The sequence below is a fragment of the Sinocyclocheilus grahami genome, unplaced genomic scaffold, assembly GCF_001515645.1.
Source record: "Sinocyclocheilus grahami isolate Dianchi unplaced genomic scaffold, SAMN03320097.WGS_v1.1 scaffold259.1, whole genome shotgun sequence".
In the NCBI taxonomy this organism is placed as follows: domain Eukaryota; kingdom Metazoa; phylum Chordata; class Actinopteri; order Cypriniformes; family Cyprinidae; genus Sinocyclocheilus; species Sinocyclocheilus grahami.
This window is the reverse complement of record NW_015505438.1, coordinates 1,153,516-1,163,549: the sequence shown is the minus strand read 5'-3', so window position 1 is coordinate 1,163,549 and position 10,034 is coordinate 1,153,516. Positions and strand designations below refer to the sequence as shown.

The 10,034-nt window shown below is 34.6% G+C and overlaps 1 protein-coding gene across 1 annotated transcript in view; it reads left to right on the top strand.

The window, feature by feature from the left end:
• The window catches only part of LOC107599052 (PHD finger protein 19-like), a 46,301-nt gene extending 39,458 nt beyond the window's left edge, over positions 1 to 6,843 (top strand). Inside the window, exon 15 of the mRNA XM_016290536.1 lies at positions 6,069 to 6,843. Coding sequence (XP_016146022.1) covers positions 6,069 to 6,402 — 334 coding nt within the window. The 3' untranslated portion in view covers positions 6,403 to 6,843. The remainder of the gene's footprint in view (positions 1 to 6,068) is intronic.
• The last annotated feature ends 3,191 nt before the right edge of the window (positions 6,844 to 10,034 follow it).

Below are 10,034 nucleotides of genomic sequence, written 5' to 3'. Positions count from 1 at the left end.
ATTGTGTCACACCAGGGGAGTAGCCATCGTTTCAGAAGTGACAGAAATGTCAAATACAATAATTTGATGTATGTATGTATTATTATTATTATTATTATTATTTTTACAAGGAATTATTTTCTTATCTCTTACTTTGAATTTGCTATAAGAAATCAAATACACTGCTGGACAATAATCAATCATTTGTAATCTATAATTTTTTCCGAATGGCAATTTTATGATTGTTTTATATACTACAAACAATCAATTTTCTGCACAGAATAAGGTAGAAAATATACTTTATATTTTCTGTACTGTAATAAATGATATGTCAATTAGCACTGCATCATTCATACATTTTATTTATTTATTGTGCTTATCGTCTTAACGTTTCATCAGTTCATTCTGCTTTTTATTCAGATTAGCTGCAGATATAGCCTGGCACGTCTTAAGTTCTATGAGCGCGAGATCAATTCTCTTTCAGTGCGAAAACTTCTTTATCTCATTTTCATAAAATAAAATGCTATAGTATTTAACTTTTCCTCTCCATCGGCGAATGATGATTCTGAAAGAAAACGCGCTCGAAGTCTGTTTGCTATAGCAACGAACGGTAAATAGTGGAACGGGTGAAGAAGAGATGCGAGGGCACAAACACTGTTCAAGATCTCCATTAATTCGTGCTTGTAGTAATTTAATGTGTATATATTTTGAAAGCATTGAATTGCTATAGAAATCGCGATTCATTCTATTCTTAGCGTTTTAAATCGATTATTGTCCCGATTCACGGATTCACGATTCAAAAATCATGTTTCAAGGTCGATGCATATGCATCGTCAGGGTTTGTAATCGATGCATCGAGTGAATCGGTGAATCGTTACACCCCTAATACGATGTCATCTAATGCAGCGCCACTGCGCACACAGAACGATCGTTGTATGAAGTCATCAAAGCACCACGAGAGCTACAGAGAGCAGATGGAGTCCATCTGTTCAGAGGTGTTTTCATTCAGTAAAATGACCATCAGGTGTCATTGCCTGCCCTGTTTTATTTAAAGAACAGGGATCTATCAAAGTCTGATCATGTTTGTGGAAGTGAATCATGGCACGAACAAAGGAGATCTCTGAGGACCTCAGAAAAAGAGTTGCTGTTGCTCATCAGGTTGGAAAAGGTTACAAAACCATCTCTAAAGAGTTTGGACTCCACCAATCCACAGTCAGACAGATGTACAAATGGAGGAAATTCAAGACCATTGTTACACTCCCCAGGAGTTGTCCACCAACAAAGATAACTCCAAAAGCAAGACGTGTAATAGTCCACAAGGTCGCAAAGGAACCCATGGTAACTTCTAAGCAACTAAAGGCCTTTCTCACATTGGCTAATGTTCATGAGTCCACCATCAGGAGAACACTGAACACCCATGTTGTGCATGGTAGAGTTGCAAGGAGAAAGTCACTGCTGTCCAAAAAGAACATTGCTGCGCGTCTGCAGTTTGCTAAAGATCATGTGGAGAAGCCAGAGGGCTATTGGAGAAATGTTTTGTGGACGGATGAGACCAAAATAGAACTTTTTGGTTTAAATGAAGCGTTATGTTTGGAGAAAAGAACACACTGCATTCCAGCATAAGAATCTTATCCCATCTGTGAAACACGGTGGTAGTAGTATCATGGTTTGGGCCTGTTTTGCTGCATCTGGGCCAGGACAGCTTGCCATCATTGATGGAACAATGAATTCTGAATTATACCAGCAAATTCTGAAGGAAAAGATCAGGACATCTGTCCAAGGACTGAGTCTCAATAGAAAGTGGGCGATGCAGCAAGACAACAACCCCAAGAACATACGTTTTACCAAAGAATGGTTAAAGAAGAACAATGTTAATGTTTTGAAATGACAGAGTCAAAGTCTGGACCTTGATTCAATTGAAATGTTGTGGAAGGAGCTGAAGCAAGCAGTTCATAGGAGGAACCCCACCAACATCACAGAGTTGAAGTGGTTCTGTACTGAGGATGGGGCTAGAATTGCTACAAGCCGATCAGCAGTTACAAGAAACATTTACCTGCAGTTATTGCTGCAAAAGAGGGTCAGACCAGATACTGAAAGCAAAGATTCACATATATTTGCACCGCACATATATGTAACACTGGATCTTTAAGGGGGTCTGAATACTTTCCGTACCCACTGTATACATGTAAATATTTTCAAAATATATACTGTATGTGCATGTATTTATATAAACATAATAAATATACACAGTACACACACATATTATGTAAACAACAACTTTTATTTTGGATGCGATTAATCGCAATTAATAGTTTGACAGCACTAATAAAAATATGTAAATTTACGTTCAAAAATGTAGGTCTGTAAGATGTTCTTTTATGTTGTTGAAAAAAGTCACTTATGCTTACCAAGGTTGCATTTATTTAATTAAAAATACAGTAAAAAGTAATATTATTAAATAATATTAAGGATTAAAATGTAGTTCATTCATGTGCTGAATTTTTAGCAAGTATTACTCCAGTCTTCAGTGTCTTCCGGATACAGATATCGTTCTAACTGATTTGTTCAAGAAATATTTCTTATTATCAACGTTGAAAACAGTTGTGCTGCTTAATATTTTTTTGTGGATAATTTTTTTTGTGTTAATTTTAATGTTATTGGTGAGTAAAAGTATCGTCACTGACTGGTTTATAAAAATATAAAAAATACGTAATGAAAAATCGTAAAAACAAAATCATAATATTTAAGATTAAAATATAAAGTATTAAAAATACATTTTTAATGTGATACATGATACATGAATGTATATTTTTATATTAATGTTCATGTTCAAAAATATTACATTTCTTTTTGAGTGCAGACTCATAAAATTTTTATAATTAAAAAAATGACTGACTGGAGAAAAAAAAGTCATGGATATTATTTAAAAGGTTTAAGAATGCTGAAAAGCAGAAATATGATGCATGAATTCGACATGATTTTGATCTGCAAAGTTTTCTGACATTTCTGGCAGACACAGATGTGATCTGCAAATATTTTTCACATTTTCTGATTATGGGTCAAATTCAGAATGATGCAATTAATATGGTAAAATATGTGAAACCGATTCCATCTCATCAATGCAAAAAAGAAAAAGAATCATACAAAAGTAACCAGATTTTAACTAGTCATAACCTGAATTTAAAAACAGAATGTAATATTTTAAATGTTTTTTTTTGTTGTTGCTTGTTTAGCATTATTTCTGCACTGTACAGCATGACAGCATGAAACACATTAGTACATCCTTTAAATAAGTAGTTCACCTAAAAATAATGTAAATTCTGTTATGTTTTTCTCACTCTCATGTCATCGCCATATCCCTAAAATCTCATTTACATCTACTTGAGATTCAAAATAATTTTGGGGAAAATAATGATAAACTTCTTGTACACTTCTGTTCCTTCTCTAGTCTCTTGACCTGTTCTTTTAGCCTCCCTCACAAAGCTTTATTTTCATTGAGAAATGTCTCTGTTGAATCACTGCTTTAAGTCACCACTTCTTCAGAAGCTCATCATCTTCCTGCTAGTCATACAGTTAGCAATCCCTTATATTTGTCCTGTATTTTTGTTTTTGTTTTGTCACCCGCTGCGCTAGGCCTGGAGAAACCGCGACCAAAGAAAGCAAAGGCCTGCGCGCAGAACATGGCTGGCTGGCTGGCTGGTTGGAGACTGCCAAACGGCCCCACTCACTCTTTGATATCTTTCCCATAGTTTGTCTTATTTATTTTAGGATATGAACGCTCATTAGTATTCTTGCAATGCTCCTAAGGGTGTTTGGAAAGAGGCGGAGAGAGAGGGTGGAGGAAAATAAACACAACTTGGATTTTCTCGACTGGAAAAGTTGTGAGGGGTCGACAGATCCCTGTCCCCTACTGTGCATCCTCGTTGTGGGCTAGATCAAACACTTCACAGACACATATCTGCTTTCCATGCTTGGCTTTCATGTACTAATGCTGTTTAGCTCTACGTCCCATTTTAGCAGCTGTAATGATTTCTGAAATGGAGGTTCTCGGCATCGGATTTTGATATCTTGCTGTGATTTCCCATGTTACACATGCCCTTGGGCAGAAATGCGTGGTCATTATGGGGTTTATGCAGATTGGAAACTCCCCAGAAGATTCGCAGCATGAGAAAAAAAAAAAACCTAAAAGTCCAGTTCTGCTGCATGACCTTTAAAATGGCATAACGCCCACAGAGGCAAGTGAAAGGGGACGAAAGGCTAGGAAGTAAAATTCAGTGTTAAACAGGGACATCGTGTGGTAGACAGTATTAGTGCATTTATAAAATTTCATCTCTTTAAAGATTCTTTCATATTTATTCACTGGATAATACAACAAATAATACACGAGTTTTCAAGCAGAACCAAGAGTAGTGCACATTTTTAACTGGCATTTAAAATAAACTATAATAATCTTTTTATATTTGCAGCATACAGAATGCATACTAAGCCATTTGTTTTTAGCAGCTGTAATGATTTCTGAAATGGAGGTTCTCAGCATCGGATTTTGATATCTTGCTGTGATTTCCCATGTTACACATGCCCTTGGGCAGAAATGCGTGGTCATTATGGGGTTTATGCAGATTGGAAACTCCCCAGAAGATTCGCAGCATGAGAAAAAAAAAAAAAACCTAAAAGTCCAGTTCTGCTGCATGACCTTTAAAATGGCATAACGCCCACAGAGGCAAGTGAAAGGGGACGAAAGGCTAGGAAGTAAAATTCAGTGTTAAACAGGGACATCGTGTGGTAGACAGTATTAGTGCATTTACAGAATTTCATCTCTTTAAAGATTCTTTCATATTTATTCACTGGATAATACAACAAATAATACATGAGTTTTCAAGCAGAACCAAGAGTAGTGCACATTTTTAACTGGCATTTAAAATAAACTATAATAATCTTTTTATATTTGCAACATACAGAATGCATACTAAGCCATTTGTTTTATGGCTAGAATATCAGGACATCTTTATCTTATATTAATTTATTGAACTTGCCTTTCAAATGTTTGGGGTCAGTAAAATATTAAAATGTCTTTAAAAGTCTCTTATGCTCACCAAGGCAGCCTTTATTTGATAAAAAATACAGTAAAAATAGTAATATTTGTGAAATATTATTGCAGTTTAATCCATTTTAAAATGTAATTTAAAATAAATAAATAAATAAAAAGCTGCATTTTCTCGGTCTTCGATTACTCCCGTCTTCAGTGTCACATGATCTTTGAGAAATTATTCTAATATGCTAATTTGCTGCTCAACAAACATTATTATTATTATTAGGAATATCAGGACATCTTTATCTTATATTAATTTATTGAACTTGCCTTTCAAATGTTTGGGGTCAGTAAAATATTAAAATGTCTTTAAAAGTCTCTTATGCTCACCAAGGCAGCCTTTATTTGATAAAAAATACAGTAAAAATAGTAATATTTGTGAAATATTATTGCAGTTTAAAATAACTATTTTAATCAATTTTAAAATGTAATTTAAAATAAATAAATAAATAAAAAGCTGAATTTTCTCGGTCTTCGATTACTCCCGTCTTCAATGTCACATGATCTTTGAGAAATTATTCTAATATGCTAATTTGCTGCTCAACAAACATTATTATTATTATTATTGTTGAAAACAGTTGTGCTGCTTAATATTTTTGTTGAAACCATGATACATTTTTTCAAGAATCTTTGATAAATCTTAAGTCAATTGCATGTGTCCCTGCTGAATAAAAATGATTAATTTCTTTCAAAAAAAATAAAAATTACAGACCTAAACTTTTGAAAGGTTGTTTATTTTTATTTTTTCCTCACTTTCCTTAAATTATAATATATGTTCTTTTTAAAATATAAAATGATAGCAGGCTATATACAGTAAATAAAGAGCACATATTCCATCATGAACATGATTTGATTACAGGATTGTATTGTGAAGATATCATTTTCCCCCACCTCTGCAAATTGTTTATATGAGCTTATTGTTTATAAGTTTGTTTTTAGAATTGTTGAATTTGAAAAAATTGTGAAAGGCAAGTACTTATGCTTCTTACATTCTTTACAGGAAAAATGTGGGCAGTCGGAAGAGGAAGTTGCCCTCCTCTAATTACACCGTGCTGGCCACAAAAAGAGAGATGGTGGAGCGTGAGCTGAGCCCCATCAGCATGCCTGGAGAAGAGAGTAACGTCATGATGGAGAACAGCATCAACAGCCACACCTTTGAGAGCATCAGGGAGGACGATTCCTCACTGTCTCACCTCAAGTCTTCCATCACCAGCTATTTTGGGGCGGCCGGTCGGCTCACCTGCGGGGAGAAGTATCAGGTTCTGGCTCGCAGGATCACACCTGAAGGCAAGGTGCAGTATTTGGTGGAGTGGGAAGGAACTACACCTTACTGAATATCACAGAACAGAGGTGTGGAACAGATGGGCCGCGAAGGAAGGTGTCATGCGTTCCCCCCATAGTTACTTTCTGTTTTGCTTTTCTGACAGTCATAGTTTTTTCTGATATTCTGGTCTTCTCACATGTGAGACATTAAAGTCTTTGTTTTTCTTGAAGTCATTTGCGGTGTCCTTTTTGGGCACTTTAAACATCACAAAAATGATTGAGTCTAGTAACATACTAACCTTACACAGTATAACATCATTATTAGGTAGCAGATAAAGGACAGTATTATACAACCTGAAGTCATTTCAGTTTAGTGTTGGGATTCAAACAGTGTAAAAGCATTCGCCCCGAGAGTTTCAGTTCCTGTTATTCAGGATTTCAAAGTTTGTATCAAGTTTTATCGAGTTTAATGTTCATCCAAAAATGAACGTTTGCTGAAAATGTACTCAGCCTCAGGCCATCCAAGATGTAGATGAGTTTGTTTCTTCATGGGAACTGATTTGGAGAAATGTAGCATTACTTCACTTGCTCACTAATGGATCTTCTGTAGTGGATGGGTGCCGTCAGATTGAGAGTCCAAACAGCTGATAAAAACATCATAATAATTCACAAGTAATGTACATGACTCCAGTCCATCAATGAATGTCTTGTGAAGCAAAAGGCTTTGTGTTTGTAAGAAACAAATCCATTTAGATGTTTAAAATAATGGCTAAAATACAAGTACCCATAATATTGCTTCCTCCAGTGAAAATGTTGTCTCGTCGGAATCGGGAGAGAAATATGCACAGAGCAAGCACCGTTTACAAACAAAACAGTCACCAACAGTTCTAAACAAATATGTTGAAGGATTTTGATGAGGGGACAACAGGAGATTGATTTTTTAAATGGTTTTAAATTTAAAATGCCTTAAAGATGGGTTTATTTTTTGGTTCACATTACAAGATGTTAACTGGTCGAATGAAGATGTGTGGATTACTTGTGGATTATTGTGATGTTTTTATCAGCTGTTTGGACTCTCATTCTGACGGCACCCATCCACTGCAGAGGATCCATTAGTGAGAAAGTGATGAAATGCTAAATTTCTCCAATTATGTTGTGATGGAGAAACTCTCATCTAAATCTGGGATCGCCTGAGGGTGAGTACATATTCAACAAATTTTAATTTCTGGGCAAAGTATTCCTTTAAAGTAACTCATGTTGTTTCGTTCATCTCTCTCAGTATTTCTTCAGAAGGAATCTATAGCGATTTATACACATTTGTTTGTTCACCTAAGATTAACAGTACAGTGGTACTTTTTAGCTATGTTAAAATATTAGCACGTTCATTCTTTCCTGTTCAAACATAATTTTTGAATTTGTTCTAGGTGATTATATAACCAAAGTGATGCAAATACTGTTTTGAGAAGTATTTTTCTATTTTATATGCTTTTGTATGCTCTGGCATGTCAGATTGGATAAGCAAGACCTGCTTTGAGAAAGCAGAATGAAACTGAAAGGGGAAAGTGATCATTTGCATTTAATTAGCAATAGAATTTAGGCTGTTTTCAACATTTGCCCACATATAAATGTTTTTACAAGATCTCCAAAGAGTGTTATATTTGAGATTGATCTGGAAGTGGATGCATGCACTTATAAGATGATTGGATTGAGTGGAAAATGGAAAGTTATGTGAAGTTTTAAAGCTGTTGGGTTCTATTATTTGACTTCATTTAGTTTTATAGTACACAACATTATAAATATACTTTATTATTTACATGTATATAATTGGATATAAGATTAGCCCCATTTTATTATTGCACTATTACCATGTTTTACCAGCTATGCAAGTTATTATTGGATAAATTGACCTATATTTTCTAATTGATTTTAAAGAAAAAAATGTATAAAAAGTTATTTCAAATATTTACTTTTTACTTTTATAATATTTCCCCAAAGGAAAAGCATTTGTGAACTATAAATGTGTCAACAAAACACGATGATGTTTTTGTATGTCAACTTGCTCACATTTCAAGAGAAGTTTTATATTATGGTTACAAGTTTAACAAGGTTTAGAAGAGAAACAACCTATTGCATTTGTACAAGATTAAAACTAAGCAGTTTAGAATGCTTTTATGACTATTTTTCTACACCGCACCCTCAAAGCCGTACATGGTAAACGTATGTTTTTTGTAACAGTGTTCAAACATGTTAAATGTGCAAACTTGCATGTGTCATTATTCATTCATTCCTGTTTCAGACCATTAAAACTGTTTGTCAGCAATAATTGTGTCTCTCTTATGTACCTGAACAAACATTTGTCATCACAGGTGTCTTGATATTATTTATAATGCACAATTAATAGACACAAATGTAAATGCAAACACAGTAGCCATGATTAACTGGACTTGTCATCTCATGTGAGTGAGAAGAGAATGTAGGTTTCAAAAGTGCAGAAAATAGTACCTTTAACAGGTTAAAATAATTGTTTTTCTTGCAAAGAACATCTACTTTAATTTCCTTAAAATTATATTTTAATATATCCATAATATGTCAAAGCCATGGTCATGGGTAGAGATCAACCGATATGGGTTTTTCTATAACCGATGCCGATGTTTAGAGGTCAGGGTCAGCCGATGGCCGATATGTGCTGCCGATTTTTAGGGCCGATATCTTGAAGTTTTCCCCTTCATTTGCATGCTAAAATGTCACACTAATAATAAGTGGATGCACAACATTTCTAAACTTAACATCATCATTTATTGAACACTGACTTAAACTATCTCTCGAATCTTAATTTTGTGCACTGCACGGTATTAAAATAAAATATTTATCCAAAGTTAACCAAACAAATCAATAAACTTACCAAGTATTAAATATATAAAATAGGTAATATAAAAAAAAAAAGTCAATCATTTACATAAAAGTTTTAGAGCATTTATCAAGCAGAATTTTTCAAGTTTGTTGGAACATAAATGTAAACTTAAATATACATTTAAATAAAATAAATACAACTTTATAAATAAAAATCAATTAAACTGAAAAATATAAAATATATAAAAAATAAATAATGGTAGTGCTGCAAACACACTAGCAACCAGCAACATTTATGTTTGGTATAAATGACACGGAACATCTAAAGTGCATTCTAACTTTCTGCTTTTTGCAACTTTCTGCATTTTTATATAAAACAAAGTCCTCAAGTAACCAACTGGTTTTCGTGCACTTGACTTAGCGGGTTGGATCTGGGCTCCATTGCAGCCACCAGCCTCCGAAAACCAATAACTGAGACAAATGTAAATGGCTGATTGTCTGTGGCAATCATTTCCGTAACTAAAGTGTCAAGTTTTTTTGACCTGGGATCCGAATTCTGCCATTTACATTGGGCATCAAACATTTCTGTTAGAGTTGGCTGAGATACATTGGCTGTTGAGGCAGCTGCGTCTTCTTTTTCTTTCTGTGCATCTTTGTAAGCCTGGAGGTGGTGACACCTCAGGTGACTCCACAAATTTGTGGTGTTTTTCTTTTTACCTTTTTCAGCTCCCAAGCTCACCAGTCCATTGCAGATATTGCACCTGGCTTTCCCTGGAGTTGGCTCGGTGAAATGCTGCCATACTTGATTCGATTTTTGTTCAGCCATCAGACAGCAATTACTAAACAGAAGAAA